The sequence below is a fragment of the Schistocerca cancellata genome, chromosome 6, assembly GCF_023864275.1.
Source record: "Schistocerca cancellata isolate TAMUIC-IGC-003103 chromosome 6, iqSchCanc2.1, whole genome shotgun sequence".
Lineage (NCBI taxonomy): Eukaryota > Metazoa > Arthropoda > Insecta > Orthoptera > Acrididae > Schistocerca > Schistocerca cancellata.
This window is the reverse complement of record NC_064631.1, coordinates 437,165,103-437,188,209: the sequence shown is the minus strand read 5'-3', so window position 1 is coordinate 437,188,209 and position 23,107 is coordinate 437,165,103. Positions and strand designations below refer to the sequence as shown.

At 41.3% G+C, this 23,107-nt stretch overlaps 1 protein-coding gene across 1 annotated transcript in view; it reads left to right on the top strand.

The window, feature by feature from the left end:
- Positions 1 to 23,107, top strand: part of LOC126191236 (vacuolar fusion protein MON1 homolog A) — a 106,699-nt gene that overhangs the window by 44,641 nt on the left and 38,951 nt on the right. Inside the window, exon 6 of the mRNA XM_049932040.1 lies at positions 8,631 to 8,751. Coding sequence (XP_049787997.1) covers positions 8,631 to 8,751 — 121 coding nt within the window. The remainder of the gene's footprint in view (positions 1 to 8,630; positions 8,752 to 23,107) is intronic.

Here is a 23,107-nt window from a genome sequence, read left to right as displayed (position 1 = left end):
TCTAAATGCTTATGAATTATTTAATGTAACTTTTGATCTCTTAGTTACTGGAAATTTTGTGCATGGGAGAGAGAATTTCTGAGTGTGTGAATTAAATTTTGATGGAGTTACAACGGACGTGTGGTAACATGACTGATTTTCTTTGTTCTTATGACTTAAACACCATGCTCAGAATTAAACATCTAGTGTATATAACAATATTAGGATGTCTTCAGTGGGATACAAAAAATGGAATAAGTAGACATTAAGCAGTTAATAGGTGTATAAGCAAGAGGATGAACTTCGCAGCTCATCTTTCAGATTTAGGCTGCCACTACAGATGACTTAGAGGGCTCCAGGGACTCAATTAATGTTAGTTGAATGAGGATGAACATGTGGTTTCTTAATTCGTGACTGGTTAGTGCCACAAACTTCCGTAACCATAAACTGTGAATGTTAGTGACCACCAGTAAGCACTATAATACAGTGCTGAGTGTTTGTGAATGGATATTTACTTAACTATGCAAATCATGAGGAAAGTACAGAGACCTGCTTTAAAAACACCTGAGCATTGAGCTGCATGCTGATGAGCTGATAAGATAGTTGTCAATGGATAATCTGTGGGGTACATAGATAGTAGAACACTCTGAGCTCTGACAGAATTCACATAAACAAGTGCACCTGCCAGTATGGGAAGAGGTGTTGGGCCATTTGGCACGCATTGGATAGTGCCCAGACAGCAGAAGCTCTCTTTGCTCGAGTTGTGTGCCCATCCAGACTGATTCACTGACAGAATCACATGTCAAAGTGGCACGATAATGGAAACACACAATCAATCCCATTGTGTGCGTACCAATTGAATACCACCGAACTGACTAACGAACAGTTTGAAATGCTAATCGTAATAAGTATATGATGCATTACGGTTCAATAAGAGATGTGCGTATCAAATTAAAGCTCTCTTCATTTTCGGGAGGACGACGGTTTAATCCCGCGTCCGGCCATCCTGATTTAGGTTTTCCGTGATTTCCCTAAATCGCTCCAGGCAAATGCCGAGATGGTTCCTTTCAAAGGGCACGGCCGACTTCCTTCCCCGTCCTTCCCTAATCCGATGAGACCGATGACCTCGCTGACTGGTCTCCTTCCCCGAAAACAACCAACCAACTCTCTTCATTACAAAAAAATTATTTTATTCCAAAACATGCTCCATAATTAGTTTAGCAGATTTAGAGTAATGAATATGTAGCCCTTATCCTAAATTTAGAAAATTCAGTCTGGAATACTACCGTATTTACTCGAATCTAAGCCGCACCTAAAAAATGAGACTCGAAATAAAGGAAAAAAAAATATTCCCGAATCTAAGCCGCACCTGGAATTTGAGACTCGAAATTCGAGGGGAGAAAAGAAGTTTTAGGCTGCACCTCCAAATCGAAACAAAGTTGATCCACTGTAATATGAGACAATTTAGGTCGAATGAATGACGATACAGCTACAGTAGTTTGGTTCAAGTCGTAAGCTTAGCAGTTAAGCTTTACCAGGTAGCCATTGCTATGCATCAGGCGCTCCATCAGTATATATACGGGTACTCTTGATTTTTCACATGCTTCGTCTGGTTTGAATCGATTGCTTATTTTGCTTTGATCTGATAAGTGCCGTTTTCTTTGTTATAAGTGTTTATGTTACTCTAATCTGAAAATGCATTACTGTACTGTGTCATGTATTGTTTGTCGCATTCTGATAGTGCGTGTTTACAGCCTGTGGCTGCTCGCAGCATTGCTTGCTTTTGTGCGCTGCGTGCTACCGCCGCTTACAATTAAAAAAGAGGAATCGTCTCATTAGCAAAACAATGGCAAGAGACTGCTATTTGTTGTTACTTACACTGCTGCTTTCTTTGATAATGATCAACAAGAACCAAATAATAGGCTGCATATGATAGAACATGTTCTGAACGAGAGTTGGGCAAAAATTTTTCTCCGTTTGAAAATCTTTGCGGCCGCTTCTTTAGTACATCAAACTCTGCACAGAAATTAGAATCATCTTAGATTTAAAAATCTAGTCAGTTGCCGTGCTTCATTTCTGACTGTATCACTATTAGGCATTAGAATAATATGAATATAAACATGACACGATACGTATATTCTTCCGCGTTTGCTGTTGTCTCAATCTAGTTTCGTAGTTTATTAGGCAGACAGGATTTAAATAAGATAGCAGCAAACATGAAAGAATACATGGCAAAATGTTTATATTCGTATTATTCTTATGGTGAAGAGAATACTACATGTGATTCACATTTCATCAGGTTCCTATTAGCAACCATCTCTTCTCACAGGTAGGAAAAAATTCAGAACATAGAGTTGGCCGTACTGACAAACATCCAAAACAGTCTTGCCAGTTGGATTTTCGTATTACATTGAAATTCTGCTACATTCGAAGATGAACAATACAGAATTTGTATTTACTTCGTTGGATAATGTATGAAAATACAGTGGTCGAAACTCGGGGCGGAGAAAAAAAAGCTCGTCTTCCACCCCTTTTTTTTTTTTACTGACGCAGAGGTTTTAGCACCAGTATTTATCTTTGTGCCTACAAAGCATGCCTGTGTAGCGCTACATATATTCGACGGCAGAAGTTAGTTGTGGCGGCACCTACCAACATTTTTCAGAACTTCTGCTTGCATTGCACTCGATTCTAAGCCGCAGGTGGTTTTTTGGATTACAAAAACCGGAACAAAAGTGCGGCTTAGAGTCGAGTAAATACAGTAATATAATATCAAAAGAATGCAATGTGTGTTTGGATGCCATTGGAACTTTTCTATGTTTTATATGCAATTTTAGTTAACATATCATAAGTACAGATTACAAATAAGAAACCAACTGCACTATGAGAAAGTAAGATCTCAAGTATGTCTCTGAAGATGGTGCAACCTACACTGTGTCCGACTAAAAAACTGACATTTACCTACTTCAAAAAACCATTATAGCAGCTGTGATTGCCTAAAAGAGCACAGAAAAAAAGCACATGTTCCCAATATTGCCCACAACATAAAAGCTAGTGATTCTCTCTCTCTCTCTCTCTCTCTCTCTCTCTCTCTCTCTCTATCATTTGAGAATGTAGAAACTTTCTGCTAATTACTTATATAAGCAATTTTCTTTGTGTGAACATTTGTGGCTAAGAATAATTTTAAACAATAGAAAATCCAGGATGGAATAGTGGCAATGTTATTAAAAGGATAGAGGAGTTGTTGAGTTGCAAACTGGCATAGCAAAAAGACTGCTACACGTGTAAGCTCTCAGCCAAAAGACCTAATGTAAAAAACACACATGTTCTTGCAAGCACAACTCCCCCTCACGCGCCTCAGCAGCCAGAGACAGTGGTCATACATGTGTAAGTTGTGCTTATGTGAATGCATGTCTGTTTTATACGTTAGGAGGCCATTTGGCCAAAAGCTCATGTGTTTAACAGTCTCTTTCAATGCACCTGTCTGTGACTAAGCATCTCCTCTATATGGTGTGTAGCAATCTCTACATTTCATGATATTGTTGTAAGAATAATTTTAATATATTAAAGGTTATGGGAGAAGCAATAAGTACATAACATTTATAAACTTGTAGTAAAATTTGTGCTTGGAGGACACAGTTATCTCTCAAGTAAAATGACTCTTTAAACTTGTCCTTCATTTGTCACCAGCTTGTAAATAAGTGACTTCCATTTGCAGTGCTACTTGAACATCTCCCACTTCTCCATGGAATTAGAATCTAAATCTAAGAACCTGGAAAAGAACTTCCTTCATATCACCAAGAAATTCCATTGCAAATAAGAGTGCAAAATTTGAACCGTTTCACCCTTCAGTCACTGGCAATTGGCAAAATGTGAGAAATATCTGTCTGATGTGTGTTCAAAAAGTGTCAATTCATGTATGAAAGCTGTGGTGTGTATGAAGGTCACAAATATTTTCCTCCTTCAGGAGTTTTTATTCAGTTCATTCAAATTTAGAGCAATATCAGATAAGAAAGCTAGTTTCCCTGGCCATTCTCTCTCTGGCAGGACTTTGAAAGGATTGTGTTTCTTATCAAAAAATATTTAAATTTTTGTTCTCAAAGAAAAGAAACTTCACAAAATTTTACCATAGGTTAAACACCTTACTGCTAAGTGGGATGGGAGATCACTTGACAAACATTCCACCTCTTCTGGAAAAGATTTGAAGTGATGCGGTTTGGCTCGATGATATCAGATGCAATTGGCAACAGAAATTGCAGGCTTTATCACACACGACATAGCCACTGACATTACACAGAGTACTTCCTGATGCAGATGCTAGTGTACTGTCAAGAATTTGATAATTCCACTGGCTTTACATTTTGAGTTTTGTGTTCCAACAAAACCTCCATATTTGCTACACACATTTCTTTGTCATCTGATGTAACATATTTCAGCCAAGGAAGAGGAAGGTTGTACTTTCCATCAAAAGTTATTGTACAACTTGAAAAATATCCTGACTTGTTTTTGTACCATGCAAGACCAGATCTGCTAGTTCTTCACTAACTTTGAAGTCTATATTAATACCTTTAAAGAAAACATGGTTTGAGCAGTATCAGAGATGTCTGTAGATTCATCCAGAATTATTGGGACCAAGTAAATTGAGATGTTTTAGCTTGTACCATTCGATAAATGACAAGCAATATCTTCAGCTCAAGCCATCACTGTATTTGGTGAAAGAGTAACTGCTGTACATTGTTCGTTTTGTCTTGAAACAGTTCATAAGCAGTAACTAAAATTGACCTTTTTATGTAATCACCATCAGTAAATGGCATTCCTGGTTTGAGGACTTCATTGGCACTTCGTAAACTTACTTTCATAATGGTTTCACTTTTGTGAACAAGTTCTCTAAAACTTTTTTGTGAAAGCAGTTCATGTTTCGATGTTTAGAGTTTGTTCATGTATCATCCTCGAATTATCAAGCTGTGCACCATTCTTTTTTGTTGTTGTGGTAAATATGTTGTTCCTCAAGAACAGCCATGACCTTGATGCAGATAGTGCACATTGGTTTGTTGACTTTCTGTAAACAAAATATTTCACAGCTCGCACATTGTACTGAATATATGACATTCAAAATCCATTTTTATCACTTAGTTCCAGTGGACATATTGCACATATTATTGAAAGAAAAGAAACTTGAAATAACACAGAAAACACAACTAGGAAATCACAGCTGCTGGCAGCGCACTTCTGCTGATATGTTTGTTATTTACAAACAGATAAAGGCAGTGGTCCTAGCGGCCTAGAATTAAGAGTAAGGGGAATTGTGTGCTACTTTAAAAACATTTGCTGAAGCACGGGCAGGATTAAATTCCTATGTGTGGTGGACGTGCCCTGTGGGCTGTATTTTTGAGACCCCTTTGCTAGAGGAATATTTTGTTGTAGAAGAATTGCACAACTTCCTTAATTTTTACAAATGTGTGATCCCATGTGAAGATTTGATGTGCATGTCAGGACTGAAAGAGAAATGGGAAAGAGTAGTTTCATATTTATTCAACAGCAAGGTGAAAGCAGAGTGATAGAGAAAAATTTAGTAGTAAACCTTTTGAAAACTGTGGCCATACATCCCACCTTTGTAACTCCAATGTTGGTAAAACATGTCAAGGTTATGAACCTATATTCCATATGCCATGCATTGATATAATTTTAAAATTTTTACATAGTACAGAGTTATTACAAATGATTGAAGCGATTTCACAGCTCTACAATAACTTTATTATTTGAGATATTTTCACAATGCTTTGCACACACATACAAAAACTCAAAAAGTTTTTTTAGGCATTCACAAATGTTCGATATGTGCCCCTTTAGTGATTCGGCAGACATCAAGCCGATAATCAAGTTCCTCCCACACTCGGCGCAGCATGTCCCCATCATTGAGTTCGAAAGCATCGTTGATGTGAGCTCGCAGTTCTGGCACGTTTCTTGGTAGAGGTGGTTTAAACACTGAATCTTTCACATAACCCTACAGAAAGAAATCGCATGGGGTTAAGTCGGGAGAGCGTGGAGGCCATGACATGAATTGCTGATCATGATCACCACCTCGACCGATCCATCGGTTTTCCAATCTCCTGTTTAAGAAATGCCGAACATCATGATGGAAGTGCGGTGGAGCACCATCCTGTTGAAAGATGAAGTCGGCGCTGTCGGTCTCCAGTTGTGGCATGAGCCAATTTTCCAGCATGTCCAGATAAACGTGTCCTGTAACGTTTTTTTCGCAGAAGAAAAAGGTGCCGTAAACTTTAAACCGTGAGATTGCACAAAACACGTTAACTTTTGGTGAATTGTGAATTTGCTGCACGAATGCGTGAGGATTCTCTACTGCCCAGATTCGCACATTGTGTCTGTTCACTTCACCATTAAGAAAAAATGTTGCTTCATCACTGAAAACAAGTTTCGCACTGAACGCATCCTCTTCCCTGAGCTGTTGCAACCTCACCGAAAATTCAAAGCGTTTGACTTTGTCATTGGGTGTAAGGGCTTTTAGCAATTGTAAACGGTAAGGCTTCTGCTTTAGCCTTTTCCGTAAGATTTTCCAAACCGTTGGCTGTGGTACGTTTAGTTCCCTGCTTGCTTTATTCGTCGACTTCCGCGGGCTATGCGTGAAACTTGCCCGCACGCGTTTAACCGTTTCTTCGCTCACTGCAGGCCGACCCGTTGATTTCCCCTTACAGAGGCATCCAGAAGCTTTAAACTGCGCATACCATCGCCGAATGGAGTTGGTGGATCTTTGTTAAACTTTGTCCTGAAGTGTCGTTGCACTGTTATGACTGACTGATGTGAGTGCATTTCAAGCATGACATACGCTTTCTCGGCTCCTGTCGCCATTTTGTCTCACTGCGCTCTCGAGCGCTCTGGCGGCAGAAACGTGAAGTGCGGCTTCAGCCGAACAAAACTTTATGAGTTTTTCTACGTATCTGTAGTGTGTCGTGACCAAATGTCAATGAATGGAGCTACAGTGAATTTATGAAATCACTTCAATCATTTGTAATAGCCCTGTACAATCACATACACAAGCTAAGCAACCTGCAGCAAATATGTATCAGCTGCACACTAATTCAGTACACATTTCACTGACCCTCCAGCTAGTCTCAGCTGCTCTGTCACTCATCGGCCTGCAGTAAGGGCTGGTCTTGTGCATGGCATATTCCCTAGTCCAGCTTCTGCTAGCTTCTGATTAGTGGTGCAGGATGATACTGAATGTTGTACGAAGTTCATTACTTGTTCTCGGGTGGCAGGCGCACATGTGCAGGGGTTATGGTGTGTGACTCTTCAAGCTTTACCGGTGGATGTGTTGTAAATAGTCTTCACGGGTTTGCTGCTGGATCACGTTGTGCTTGGTTAGACATCGTTACCTAGACCTTCGACAACAAATATGCCTGCCCCAGTGTTCCCATGCAGTCCAACACCGAGCCAAATGCCCCACAAGTCTGGATATTGCAAGATTCAACTGGCAGGCCAAATGCACAACCACTATAAGGCCCGTTTAAAACTCAGTCGGGTGCTAATGATGCTCTCTGAAATGAGTACATGGGAACTCTTCATCCTTCACAGTGATGCTCAACATCTGACGCTGTTCCCTCCTCTTATATATCTTACCAGGCCTGGTAACCACACAAAGCACAAAGAGTGCTAATGTAGTTTGGAGGTCTTTGTCCTTGTCACAGAGAATTACCCCTCTAATCATTTACATACTAGCCAATTGTGTGGAAGTGTATTAAGTTGCATTGGCATCTGGCTATGTCTTCTGGGTGCTTCACTTGTTTGTCGAGCAGTGTATTTGACCATTAATTAAATTCTTCATTTTTTATGTGCTGCACGTCTATATCTATATTAGTGTTGCTAAACTGAACTGTTTGATATGGCTTCACATAATTTATTTAGCGGGAAAGTAAGCGCATGAGAAGTACATAGATGAGCACAGGCTTCCAAGACCATTGCCAATTGGAATAAACATTTCCAAGTTTGTGTGACCACATCATCAAGTTCTTTTATAGATTAATGTTTTGGCCACTGTTGCAGTGGAGCTCATTAGGGTGGTGTATATTAGTAGGAAAGTATTTCATATGTACTAGTTGTGATAACACCACCATAATGAATGCCACTTGCGGTATCACTCAGTAAACTATGTTGATACAGTTGTGTGCCCAGAAGAGTTTTATTGAAAATAGACCACATGATCATTAGAAATCAAGTTTCTGAAAACTTTTTAACCCTTCTTCTAACTGGAAGAGAAGAGGAGGAGACAAGTGAAGGACATTAACCACCATCCATTACTAATTTTTACAGTTTCTAGGTGTCTCTGAGTAATCTTGTATACAGCTTTACTTTCTGCTGTTTTTTCCTATTCATCTTTTACCATTGTAGGTAAAAGGAACATATGTCAGAGTCTGAATGTTGTACTTTTACCATCGAGATATTACAGCAAGTTCAAGCGTCTTTCAGAAAGCTTAGGAACCAAAAGTGTGATTGGCATAGACAAAAACAAGGGAAAAGGAATGAAACATTGTATTTTTACTAGAAGTGTGAAAATAAACTGTTATGTAACAAAAATTAATTTTGATCTTTTGTTTTCAGTACATTTATAGTGTTCTCTTGTTTTTTCTTCTTTCTAGTGGTTTTCTGCATGGCCATGTGTCATACCTAGCAGAAGACTGTCAGGCCTGTCTGTTACTCCTCACTGTTGACAGAGATGTATTTTTTACATTATCAGAAGCAAAACAAAAAGTAGTTGAGGTGAGTTTTCAAACGACAGATAATTATTCATTGTTTGTAATTTAAGCAACCACATTCTGAAACCACATCATCATTATATGGTAATAATTGTGTTAGACAGATGTGCTGCTGTTCTGGTTTTTCTGATGTTTGCCTGTAATTAAAGATACATTCTCTATTTGTCAGTTTTCACTAAACGTACTATTGGAACTTGGTATATACCAGTTTTTTAGTGAGCAGAAATTAATATCCTAATTCTAAATAAAAAGCTGTAAAAACGGTTGGTATTGTAAGATTATTTCCCACAGATTTGTGTAATGGGATAAAAAAATAGATTGACTATTTCATTCACATGAAATTTTTCATATTTGTTCTGTATTCAAGGGAAACATTCTAAGAACAAGTCAAGAAATACAGTAACAGCTATTACAATTAGCACTCGTGAATAAGTTGAGGATAGTTCAGTAGGAAGAGTGACTGTACATTGTTATAGTGCATAAAATAGTCTGGAGTGTCATGTGAGTTGGATCTTGCAAGATCTTGTAATGCCTATTGGCACGACAGTCAGGCACAGAATCATAAAGAAGCACAATATCAGTGCATGTGTTCATGTCTAGATCTTGGTTCCAGAATGAGATTTTCACTCTGCAGCGGAGTGTGCGCTGATATGAAACTTCCTGGCAGATTAAAATTGTTTTAATCTTCCAGGAAGTTTCATATCAGTGCACACTCCACTGCAGAGTGAAAATCTCATTCTGGAAACATCCCCCAGGCTGTGGCTAAGCCATGTCTCAGCTATATCCTTTCTTTAAGGAGTGCTAGTTCTGCAAGGTTCGCAGGAGAGCTTCTGTAAAGTTTGGAAGGTAGGAGACGAGATACTGGAAGAAGTAAAGCTGTGAGTACGGGCGTGAGTTGTGCTTCGGTAGCTCAGATGGTAGAGCACTTGCCCGCGAAAGACAAAGGTCCTGAGTTCGAGTCTCGGTCGGGCACACAGTTTTAATCTGCCAGGAAGTTTCATTTTAGATCTTGGTTGTTTGACATGTGTGACTCTCCATCTTTTAGCTCACACAGCCTACTTGATTCATAGAAAACCCATCCGTCAGTCACCACTGAAAATTGGAGGTTTTAATATGTGTGGATTAGCCACAGTTCAGCAATACACCCATCAATTCAATGATCTACAACAGTGGTCTCCAAACTTCTTAGTCCGCGGGCCACATTGACTCCTCCACGAAGTCATAAGGGCCAAGATCTACCTAGTGGGATTAAAGCACCCTAGCACTCCATGATCACCGTAATGTAAGGCTAAAGGAAAGATGAAATCACAAAAATTTAAGGTTGTGGGAATATCTAGCACTGAAACGAACTACGATTTTTATTTAGTTAGATAATTTTGATTGGTGGACGTTTCTGACCAGAAATTCTGGTGTATTTTATTCTGGCGAATTTTACCAACAAAAAAGCATGTCACTGCACATTCTTCACGAAAGCGTCCTGCAAAGTTAATGAAATCTCAAAATCATTGTTAGCAACACTATTACTGCAAGATGTAACAGAGGTAGCGTATGTCAACACATTGTTATTTCAAACGGCGCAACAATAAGTTTAGTTATGTAGTCTTGTAGCGAGTAGCAGAGCCAATGTCGCGGTGTATTGGTCACGATAGGCCTCGAAACTCAATTGTTGGCAGTATAGGTACCACCTCAAATATTTGGCGGGCCGGATACCGGGGATGTCCGGCCAGCTAAGGTGGGCCGGTTTGCGGCCCTCGCGGGCCGGTTTCGGCCCGCGGGCTGTAGTTTAGAGACCCCTGATCTACAACAACAAATGGTAAATAACTACAAAGTTTGACCAGAAATATTGCAAACCATTTTTAATAGTGTATTTTTATTCAACGTAGACATTCAGTACTGGTCTTTTTCAATGCAACATATCTTACAGACTAAAAGACGCACTTTAATTTTTAAGCAATTTTTTTAAATAACATTTTTACCATTTTTATTATTAAATTGCAAAGCCAGACAAAAAACCCCTTAGTTTATGAAACTGAATTGACCTGTAAAATCCCTAAAAATCATCATCTGGACTTACACTTGTTGTTGTTGTTGTTCTTGTTCTTCTTCTTTTTCCTCCTCTTCATCATCATCGTTGTCCTCTTCACACACGCACACGCGCGCGCGCGCAAGCAAGCAAGCAAATGCAACTCACACACACATGAAGCCAGACTATGAGGAGCAGCAGCAGCAGCACATGATGAGAGAGGCAACTGAGTGGGGGTAAGGAGGAGGCTGAGGTGAGGAGGAGTTTGGATAGCACGGTAGGGGTGGGTGGCAGTAGAGTGCTGCTGGAGCGTGCATTGACGAGCTGGAGAGAGGGTAGGGCAGCTAGGTGCAGTTGAGAGGTTAGACAGAAAGTGGGGGAGAGAGGGCGGATAGTGAAAAAGGGGAGAAGCAAAAAGAATGGGTATGTTGGTGGAATAGAGGGTTGTGTAGTGCTGGAATGGGAATAGGGACAGGGCTAGATGGGTGAGGACAAAGACTAGTGGAGGTTGAGGCCAGGAGGGTTATGGAAACATAAGATATATTGCAAGGAGAGTTCTCATATGCACAATTCAGAAAAGCTGGTGTTGGTGGGAAGAATCCACATTATGGCACAGGATGTGGAGCAGTCATGGAAACGAAGAACTTTGTGTTGGGTGACATGCTCAGCAACAGGGTGGTCCAGTTGTTTATTGGCCACAGTTTGTCAGTGGCCATTCAAGCGGACTGACAGCTTGTTGGTTGTGAAGCTCACATAGAATGCAGCACAGTTTTTGCACCTTAGCTTGTAGATCATATGTCTGGTTTCATAGGTAGCCCTGTCTTTGAGATAGGAGATGTTTGTGAATGGACAGTAGTAAGTGGTGGTGGAAGGATGTATGAGACATGTCTTGCATCTAGATCTGATACAGGGATATGAGCCATTAGGCAAGGGATTGGGAGCAGGGGTTGTATAGGGATGGATGAGGATATTGTATAGGTTGGGTGGACGAGTGGAATACCACTGTGGGGGCAGGGGGTGGGGGGTGGGGAAGAACAGTGGGCAGAGGACTTTTCTCATTTCAGAGCATGACGAGAGGTAGTCAAAACCCTGGCGGATAATGTAATTCAGTTGCTCCAGTCCTGGGTGGTACAGAGTTACAAGGGTATGCTCATCTGTGGGCAGATGGTGGGGCTTTGGATGTTGGTGGGTGACTGGAAAGATAAGGCATGGGAGATTAGTTTTTGTACAAGGTTGAAAGGGTAATTACAGTCTGCAAAGGCCTCAGTGAGACCCTCAGTATATCTCGAGAGGGGCTGCTTGTAAATATAGATGCGATGGTCATGGATGGCTGTATGGAAGGGACTTCTTGGTATGAAACAGGTGGTAGCTGTTGAAGTGGACGTCTTACTGGTGGTTGATAGGTTTGATATGGACAGAGATACTGATGCAGCCATCTTTCAGGTGGTCAACATCTAGGAAGGTGGTTGATTGGGTTGAGTAGGACCAGGTGAAGTGAATGTGGGATAAGGTGTTGGATGTGCTTAAGGATTTGAGGAGAGAGCCTGCTGGATTTCTGGAATTGAGTCACTGTGGGAAGGTTGGTAGGTTGCTGTATCTGATAACTGGGGGATTCCTTCTGCCAGGTAATCCTTGTGATCAGAACAACAGTGGTGGAGTGTTTGTCAGCAGGTGCGTTTATAAGGTCGGGATAAGGTTTTGGGTGGTGGACTGTGGTTCTTTCTGTAGATGTAAGGTTTGTTTGCATGTTGAGTGATTTGGGGAATGATGGTGAGGCAAGGCTCGAGGTTAAGACATTCTGGAATGTTAACAGAGGGTAATTTGTGGACAGTGGTGGTGAATCACGCTTGGATGGAGGAGTGAACTAAGTCAGACAGGGTTCAACATTGGTCTTTGGTTGAGTCTGATTCATCGGGTTAGTGGTGAAAAAGTATTTCCACTGTAGGGAGTGGGAGAAGGAGAGGTCATCTTTAACAAGTTCTGCAAGATTGAATTTTGGGGTGGGGCAAAAGGTGAGGCCTTTGGGAAGGACTGATGTTTCTGCAGCGCTAAGGTTTTTTGAGGAAAGGTCCAGGACTGTGTTTTGGGTCTGTTTAGGGTGTGGATTCTGTGTGGTGGTGGGAGGGAGTTTTAGAGGATGGGGTAAATGTAGTAGGTCTGAGAGACAGGGTTTGTGGGTTTGTCGGTTTGTCAGCTATGAGGGTACATCTGCATCCATATCCATACTTCGCAGGCGACCTGACGGTGTGTGGCAGAGGGTACTTTGAGTACCTCTATTGGTTCTTCCTCCTATTCTGGTCTTGTATTGTTCGTGGAAAGAAAGATTGTCGGTATGCCTCTGTGTGGGCTCTAATCTCTTTGATTTTATCGTCATGGTCTCTTCGCGAGATATACGTAGGAGGGAGCAATATACTGCTTGACTCCTCGGTGAAGGTATGTTCTCGAAACTTCAACAAAAGCCCATACCGAGCTGCTGATTGTCTCTCCTGCAGAGTCTTCCACTGGACTTTATCTATCATCTCCGTAACGCTTTTGTGATTACTAAATGATCGTGTAACGAAGCGTGCTGCTGTCTGTTGGATCTTCTCTATCGCTTCTATCAACCCTATCTGGTATGGATCCCACACTGGTGAGCAATATTCAAGCAGTGGGTGAACAAGTGTACTGTAACCTAGTTCCTTTGTTTTCGGATTGCATTTCCTTAGGATTTTTCCAATGAATCTCAGTCTGGCATCTGCTTTACTGACGATCGGCTTTATATGATCATTCCATTTTAAATCACTCCTAATGCCTACTCCCAGACAAGTTATGGAATTAACTGCTTCCAGTTGCTGACCTGCTATATTGTAGCTAAATGATAAAGGATCTTTCTTTCTGTGTATTCGCAGCACATTACACTTGTCTACATTGAGATTCAATTGCCATTCCCTGCACCATGCGTCAATTTGTTGCAGATCCTCCTGCATTTCAGTACAATTTTCCATTGTTACAACCTCTCGATTTACTACAGCATCATCCGCAAAAAGTCTCATCGAACATCCGATGTTATCCACAAGGTATTTATGTATGTTGTGAATAGCAACGGTCCTACGACACTCCGCTGCGACACACCTGAAATCACTCTTACTTCGGAAGACTTCTCTCCATTGAGAATGACATGTGTTCTGTTATCTAGGAACTCTTCAATCCAATTACACAATTGGTCTGATAGTCCATATGCTCTTACTTTGTTCATTAAAATACTGTGGGGAACGGTATCAAACGCCTTGGGGAAGTCAAGAAACACGGCATCTACCTGGGAACCTGTGCCTATGGCCCTCTGAGTCTCGTGGACGAATAGCGCGAGCTGGGTTCCATACGATCATCTTTTTCAAAACCCGTGCTGATTCCTATAGAGTAGATTTCTAGTCTCCAGAAAAGTCATTATACTCAAACATAATATGTGTTCCAAAATTCTACAACTGATCGACGTTAGATATATAGGTCTATAGTTCTGCACATCTGTTTGACGTCCCTTCTTGAAAACGGGGATGACCTGTGCCCTTTTCCAATCCTTTGGAATGCTACGCTCTTCTGGAGACCTATGGTAAACCACTGCAGGAAGGGGGGCAAGTTCCTTTGCGTACTCTGTGTAAAATCGAACTGGTATCCCATCAGCTCCTCTTTTGAGCGATTTTAATTGTTTTTCTATCCCTCTGTCATGTATTTAGATACCTACCATTTTGTCATCTGTGCAACAATCTAGAGAAGGAACTACAGTGCAGTCTTCCTCTGTGAAACAGCTTTGGAAAAAGTCATTTAATATTTCGGCCTTTAGTCTGTCATACTCTGTTTCAGTGCCATACTGGTCACTGAGTGTCTGGACATTTTGTTTTGATCCACCTACTGCTTTGACATAAGACCAAAATTTATTAGGATTTTCTGCCAAGTCAGTACATAGAACTTTACTTTCGAATTCATTGAATGCCTCTCGCATAGCCCTCCTCACACTACATTTCGCTTCTTGTAATTTTTGTTTGTCTGCAAGGCTTTGGCTACGATTATGTTTGCTGTGAAGTTCGCTTTGCTTTCGCAGCAGTTTTCTAACTCAGTTGTTGTACCACAGTGGCTCTTTTCCATCTCTTACGATCTTGCTTGGCACATACTCATCTAATGCATATTGTATGATGGTTTTGAACTTTGTCCACTGATCCTCGACACTGTCTGTACTTGAGACAAAACTTTTGTGTTGAGCCATCAAGCACTCTGAAATCTGCTTTTTGTCACTTTTGCTAAACAGAAAAATCTTCCTACCTTTTTAATATTTCTATTTACGGCTGAAATCATCGTTGCAGTAACCGCTTTATGATCGCTTATTCCCTGTTCTGCATTAACTGTTTCAAATAGTTGGGATGTGTTTGTCACCAGAAGGTCTAATATGTTATTATCACGCGTTGGTTCTCTGTTTAACTGCTCAAGGTAGTTTTCAGAAAATGCACCTAAAAGTATTTCACTGGATTCTTTGTCCCTGCCACCCGTTATAAACATTCGAGTCTCCCAGTCTGTATCCGGCAAATTAAAATCTCCACCCAGAACTATAACATGGTCAGGAAATCTACTCGAAATATTTACCAAATTTTCCTTCAGGTGCTCTGCCACAACAGCTGTTGAGCCAGGGGGCCTATAGAGACATCAAATTACCATGTTAGAGCCTGCTTTAACCACGACCTTCACCCAAATTATTTCACATTTCGGATGTCCGTCGATTCCCTTTTACACTATTGCACTTTTTATCGCTATAAACACACCTCCCCCTTCACTGTCCAGCCTGTCTCTGCGGTATACATTCCAATCTGAGTTTAGAGTTTCATTACTGTTTACATCTGGTTTCAGCCAACTTTCTGTCCCTAGTACTATATGGGCGTTGTGACCATTTATTAATGAGAGCAGTTCTGGGACCTTTCTATAGACACTCTTGCAATGTACTATTACCACATTAATATTGTTATTCCCTGTTGCATTTTGCCTACTACTATCTTGTTTTGCCTACTACTACCTTGTTTTGCCTACTACTACCTTGTCGTGTCTCAGGAGGTGTCTTGTTGGGCCTAGGGAGGGAATTCTCTAACCTAAAAAATCCACATGTGCACGCCACACATACTCAGCTAACCTTGTAGCCACTTCCTGCGTGTAGTGCACACCTGACCTGTTCAGGGGGACCCTACATTTCTCCACTCGATAGCGGAGATCGAGAAATTTGCACCCCAGATCTCTGCCGAATCGTCTGAGCCTCTGGTTTAAGCCTTCCACTTGGCTCCAAACCAGAAGACCGCGATCGGTTCTGGGAACGATACTACAAACAGTTAGCTCAGATTCCACCCTGCGAGCAAGGCTTTTTGCCTTCACCAACTCCATCAACCGCCTGTATGAACTGAGGATGACCTCTGAACCCAGATGGCAGGAGTCATTGGTACTGACATGAGCAACAATTTGCAGTCTGGTGCACCCAGTGATCTCTATTGCTGCCGACAGGGCCTCCTCCACATCTCGGAAGAGCCCCCCCCCCCCCACCTCCCCCCCCCCCCCCCCCCCAGCAAGCAGACAGAGTGAACATTGACCTTCTTTTCTGACCTTTCCGCTATTTCCCTAAGGGGCTCCATCACCCGCCTAATGCTGGAGCTCCCAATCACATAGAGGAGGTTTGGAGGTTGTTGTAGAGGTGGTGGACAGTTTTTTGAGATGGCATTGAGCATGTTTCTCTAGTTCCTGGAGGGCAAGAGTTTCAGTGTGTGTTATGAATTCCAGGTATGTGGGATTGCATAAGAAGAGAATTTTACAGATAGAGAGAAGGTATTGCAAGGTGGTTTGGACTTGAGTGTATGGTTTTGCAGCACTATCTTGGTGAGGTTTAAGTATTGGTGGTATCGGAACAGATGGAGTTCATTGTGGAAGGAAGGATGGTAGCCGGAGATGGGTAATTTGATGGTAAGGCCATTTAGGGGGATTCCATGAGCCAAGCAACAACACAGGAACACTATGTGGGATTGGTTTGGGTAGGGATAAGGATGCAGGTGAAGGAAGCAAGGATCCATGGTGGTGGAAAAACGCAAAAAAACTATGTAAATAACATAGAATTACATCCACAACAATTTGCGAAAATGCAGAACATAGGAAGAATCACAAAAAGGATGAAATAAGAGCAAACAAGATGAAATTTATGGAAGTATAATGATAGTGGAAGGCAAAAACCTACTAGAATTGGCATGAAGTCACAATGAGATAAAAAAAAAATTAATAGGAAAAAAATTTTACTATGGATTGTAGGTCTGAGGACGGATAACTGTGAATAAGGGGGACGGCAAATGTGACTGCAATAAGTGAAATTAGTAGGTGTGAACTGGGACTGAACGGAGGAGTGGGGGTTGGGGAGGTTTTGGTGGGATGAGATATAAGATCGTGTGGCACAGGAAAGATGCAGGAAATAACATGCGAAAATGTGGAAGAGTGAAGCACGGACAGTGATCAATTTGAAGATATAGGATTAATGATATCAGCAGAGATAATGTGGTACATGCACCAACGATGTCGTCGTCTTGCAGCTGTCTGTTTCGCGCGACCTAGATGGTTCATAAGTGCAGTTCTTAAGCAGTGTGTGCAGTGTGGTTTGTAATGTGACAAGAGAAACACAGGAAAGAAGAAAAAGGATGGATATAGAGTATAGTAATGCATTAAAAAATAGAAACAAAGGAAAACAGCAGTCGGTTAGGGTGGAAGAAAACCAGGCAAAATGAAACAATGGAAAATCTGGGAAGGAATGTAACAATGACCTCCATCGGTTCAGAGTCCGCACATCCTTAGCCCTCGCTAACATAGTCCTGCAAAACCTTATCAGTCAAGCCCAAACCACCTTGCAATACCTTCTCTCTATCCATATTCTCCTGCTGTGCAATCTTAAATACCTGGAACCCCTAATACACATTGAAATTCTTGCCTTCCAAGAACTAGAGTGACATGTACAATGCCACCACAAAAAACTCTCCGCCCTGCTTACATCCTACTCTCCACTTGGAGCACAGTTGTCCACCACCTCTACAACAGCTTCCAAACTTCACACGCATCCCCTCATAGCTGACAAACCTTGTCTCATAGACCTACTACATTTACCAAATCCCCCAAAACTCCCTCCCACCACCACACATTACCTGGAACTTAAACAGACCCGAAACTGTCATGAGTCTTTCCTCCAAAAGCCTTAGCCTCACAGAAATATCAGTCCATTCCAAAGATCTCACCTTTTGCCCCACCCCCAAATTCAATCGTGCAGAACTTGTTAAAGACCTTCTCTCCTTCTCCCACTCCCTATAGTGGAAATACTTTTTCGCCACCAACCCTATCAATCAGACTCAACCAAAGACCAATGTTGAACACTGCCTGACTCAGTTCATTCCCCCATCCAATCGTGAACCATCCCCACTGCCCACAAATTCCGCCCTGTTAACTTTGCAGAATTTCTTAACCTCAAGCCTTGCCCCGCAATCATTCCCCAAATGCCTCAACAAGCAAACAAACCTTACATCCACAGAAAAAACTGCAGTCCTTCACATAAAAACTCATACCGGCCTTATAATCCTACTTGCAGACATAGGCTCCACCACTGATGATTTACATGGTGCCTGCTCATCACAGTTGATGCAATCTCACTTTATATAACATACCTAATGCCCATGGACTTACCTCTATTAGACATTACGTTTTCCAACACCCGATGGATTCCAAACCAACAACCTCCTTCTTAGTCACCATGATCAACTGTATCTTCACCTACAATTACTTTTCCATTGAAGGCATTACCTACAAACAAATCTGGGGTATGGCTGTGGGCATCCGCATGGCACCGTCCTGTGACAACCAGTTTATCGGCTATCTAGAGGCATCCTTCCTTAATGCCCAGAAACCATAAACCCCTCACCTGTTTCAGATTCATTGAAGACATCTTCATGATCTGGACAGAAGGTGAGGATACCCTACCCACATTCCTCCAAAATCTCAACACCTTATCCCACATTTGCTTCACTGGGTCCTACTCAACCCAACAAGCCACCTTCCTAGATGTTGACCTCCACCTCAAAGATGGCGGCATCAGTATCTCTGTCCATACCAGACTTACCAACCACCAGCAATTGCTCCACTTCAACAGCTGCCACCTGTTCCATACCAAGAAGTTCCTTCCATACAGCCTAGCCACCTGTGGCCAATACATCTGCAGTGATGAATGGTTTGTCTCAAACTACACCGAGGGTCTCATGGAGGCCTTTACAGACTGTAATTACCCTCCCAACCTTCTACAAAAACAAATCTCCCATACCTTATTTTTCTAGCCGCCCACCATGTCCCAAAGTCCCACCATCCGGCGACAGATGAGCATAATCCCTCATAACTCTGTACCACCCAGGACTGGAGCAACTGAATTATTCTCCGTCAGGGTTTTGACTACCTCTTGTCATGCTCTGAAATGAGAAATGCCCTGTCCACTGTTCTTCCCTCCCACCGACAGTGATATTCTGCCGTCCATCCAACCTACATAATATCCTCGCCCATGCCTAAGTGGTCCCTGCTCCCAACACCTTGCCTCATGGCTCATATCCATGTAATAGACCTAGATGCAATACCTGTCCCATACATCCTTCCACCACCTATCACTCCAGTCTGGTCACAACTATCACCTATCCCATCAAAGACAGGGCTACCTGTGAAACCAGACATGTGATCTACAAGCTAAGCAGCAACAACTGTGCTGCATTCTATGTGGGTATGACAACAAACAAGCTGTCTGTCTGCATGAATGGCCACCGACAAACTATGGCCAAGAAAGAACTGGACCATCCTGTTGCTGACCACACTTCCCAACACTATGTTCTTTATTTCAGTGACTGCTTCACATCCTGTGCCTTAATATGGATCCTTCCCAACAACACCAGCTTTCCTGAATTGTACAGACGGGAACTCTCCCTGCAATATATCTTAGGTTTCTGTAACCCTCCTGATATCAACCTTTGTTAGTCATTGTCCTCACCCATCTAGACCTTCCCTGATCACATTCTAGCATTGCCCGGTCTTCTATTCCATCAATGCACCCAGTCTTTTTGCTTCTGCCCTTTTCCGCTATTCCCTCTCTCTCTCCCCTGCCTTCTGTCTAATGTCCCGACTGCACCTAGCTGCCCTACCCTCTATCCAGTTCATCCGTACACAGTCCCCAGCTGCACTTTACTGTCATCCACCCCTACCCTGCTATCCCTCCCCCTCCCCTCTGCCCCACCCTCCTCCTTAACCCACTCAGTTGCCTGTCTTATCATACACTGCTACTGCTGCTAGTCTGGCTTCAGCCAACAGAGGCTGGTCGTGTGTGTGTGTGTGTGTGTGTGTGTGTGTGTGTGTGTGTGACGTAAGCCTTGTTGACCAAAAGCTTATTTTTCACAAACTGATGTTGTGTTTCATCTATCATCCACTTGTTCCATGCCTCTCTCGTATACACATGAAATGGTTTATTTATCAAGACTTCAATTGTAAAATAAGTCCTCCCAGAATAATAGCAAGCTCTGCATTTCCCTGCCTCAATTTCTGTTCCACAGATTTTTTCAAATGACTGTTAAACTGATGTAGCATATAAAGAGAACTCTTCTTTAACAGAGCATGTTTCCTCCTCTCCCACACTCTGTTAACCCATAATGTCTTATGAGCCTCGTCCATGCAACCCTTGTCATGTACGTGAACACCACCACCTGGCAGTATTTCAGAAGGTTTTGGCATTGTTTTGCACTTGAAAATGATCATTGGATTAAGTTTACTGCTGTCAGTGCAGCATGAAAGGGCAACAGTGTAGTGCATTTTTTCATGTCCACTTGTTTTTATAGTTACAATTTTAGCACCTTTCATAGAAACAGTTCTGTTACTTGGCACCTCAAATTTCAGAGGAATTTTGTCCATATTCGCCATTTGGCTTAGTTGCACGCCGGTTTTCTTTCGATGTTGAATAATAAACCGATGGAAAGATAATATTTTCTCTTCATGTTCTTGTGGCAGTTTCTGAAATATTTCGTTTTGGTTCACATGTGAAGCCCATAATGCTTTATAAACCTGTAGCATCAACCAACTTCACCCTTAAAGTGTGTCAACTATCACTATAGCACTAGCTTACAAACGTGTATTTGAATCGTTTTTGTATTAATTCCAATGCCACTTTGATGGTGTCCTTGAATCCATTAAAATGCATCATCTTCTTGGCAATTTTGCATTCAGTCCTCTATTTGCACCTTCAGTCTTCCTCTTTTTTCTGGTCAGTTCTTCTCTACTAGCCTGCCAATTGCGAATGATTTTTTTTCTGTTGGTGGAGGACTGAAATGCTGCTCGGCTGCAGTGTTTCCATGTTCTTCTCCATATACTATATTACTTTCAATTTATAACCTGCGTCATATGAATACCTTTTTTTATATCAATTACAAAACTAGCTACTAACAAAAATATTGTACTGTTGCCAATAACACAAATCACTTTCAGTTTAATTTCGCTGGCACAGTATATCGCAATTATATATCATAGGCTAGACAGTGTTCTTGGTTTTTGGTGTCAGTGTAAGAGGGAGACAGTGTTAGCAAGCTTGTGAATCCCTGCAACTTGTGTTAGTCACATTTGTGCACTGCAGCCTCCTTTTGAATCCAATGTCACCAGAGAGAGAAGTTTCCTGTGGCATCGAGTATATGGCCGTTTTTAAGAATTTTAAATCAAACAATGGACATTTTTATATTAATTTCAAGTATAAGATGAACCTGAGTTTTGGAGGCAATTTTTCGAAGAAAAAGTGCGTCTTATAGTCCATAAAATATGGTGATCAATATATTCACACACTTGTCACAATGATGGTCCTGCCTTTCCATGTAACCTGGAAAGTGTTTTTTTCCTATGTCGGTGATAAGTAACCCCATAATGTCATCATTAGTTTGAAATGATGTCCTTTAAGCACTGATTGTAACTGCAGAAGCAATAGTCACATAGGATGAAGTGTAGTGAATAAGTTGGGTGGTACAGGACAATCACATGCTTTTGGCAAGAAACTGCCAAACATGAGATGTAGGCAATACCTCAAGGTAGGTGTGGGCATGTTTCATATACCTTATTGTACACTACTAACAAGCTGAATGGGCAGGCAGATTTTCTTGTTGAGAGAACTGCGAGTTGTCTTCTTACAACTTTTGATAGAGACTGGGTGTCAGTGTAATTGACTTGGCAAGTCAATTTGAAGGATAGAGGAAGGCAAGGGCATGCAGCCCCCAGTAGGGTTCTGCCTAGGAAATCACCGAAGTATTTACACCATTCTTCAGTTTGAGGATGCTTAATCTTTACCTAGGCTTTGAGACAAATTGTTTCATTCTTGGATGTTCCAGTACAAAATCAAATTGTATGTAAGATAGTTCAAAGTAAAACTGCAGTGGAAAAAATGTATTGCCCAAAATCACTATTTACGTAATTGTATATTTCTGTAGTGTGGTAGTGCTAACATCTCATAAATGTAAAAAAATATAATCATTTGGTATTTCAAAAGATATGTTTATTCATTATTTTTGTTATTAATTGCCCCATTCACAAGTAAATCTGATACATGGGAGTTAGGTAATAGCTCAAGAGAGGAAATTTGTCAATATGTTTGTGTTTCATATACATTATTGTACACTATGAACGATATGACAAAATTATGCCTTATCACAAATGTGTAGAAAAGTTTAGAATAAAAACAGGCTCGGTTGTGAAATTATTTAATACCAGTGATGGGTTTAACGCTTTTGTGGCATCATCAGATTGTGTAAAAGTAGCTGGGTATGTAACCTATCCATAATAAAGCCTTATAGAATGGAAAATGGACACAACAGTAACTGCATATGTAAGCCATCAGTCATAAAAACATATAAAGTGCGAGGTGGACCTTGAGCACACCAATTGACTCTGACATAGCAGTACAAAATAGGGCCATATTTAGAAAATAAATGCCATATGAGCTGCATGCAGTACAGTGTTCCTTTGGCGTGCACACAAATAATGTTTGCAAAAACTAAAGTAGTGGTACAGAGCCAAAAGTAATGCTATGAATAGGCAAAAAAAAAAAAAAATCTTTTTATACCAAAGTCAGTTACATGTACCATTGTATTAGACCATTGCATAAGTAAAATTAGAAAATAATAACCAGAACAGTGTAAGAATGAAGGAGGAGTGTTTGCGCATATCTGTTACTAATGAATGTGTGTGGGTAACAGATATCAAATAACTTCCATTGTAACCTGAAGAGCAAAAAATGTTAGTGAAGGTTGTT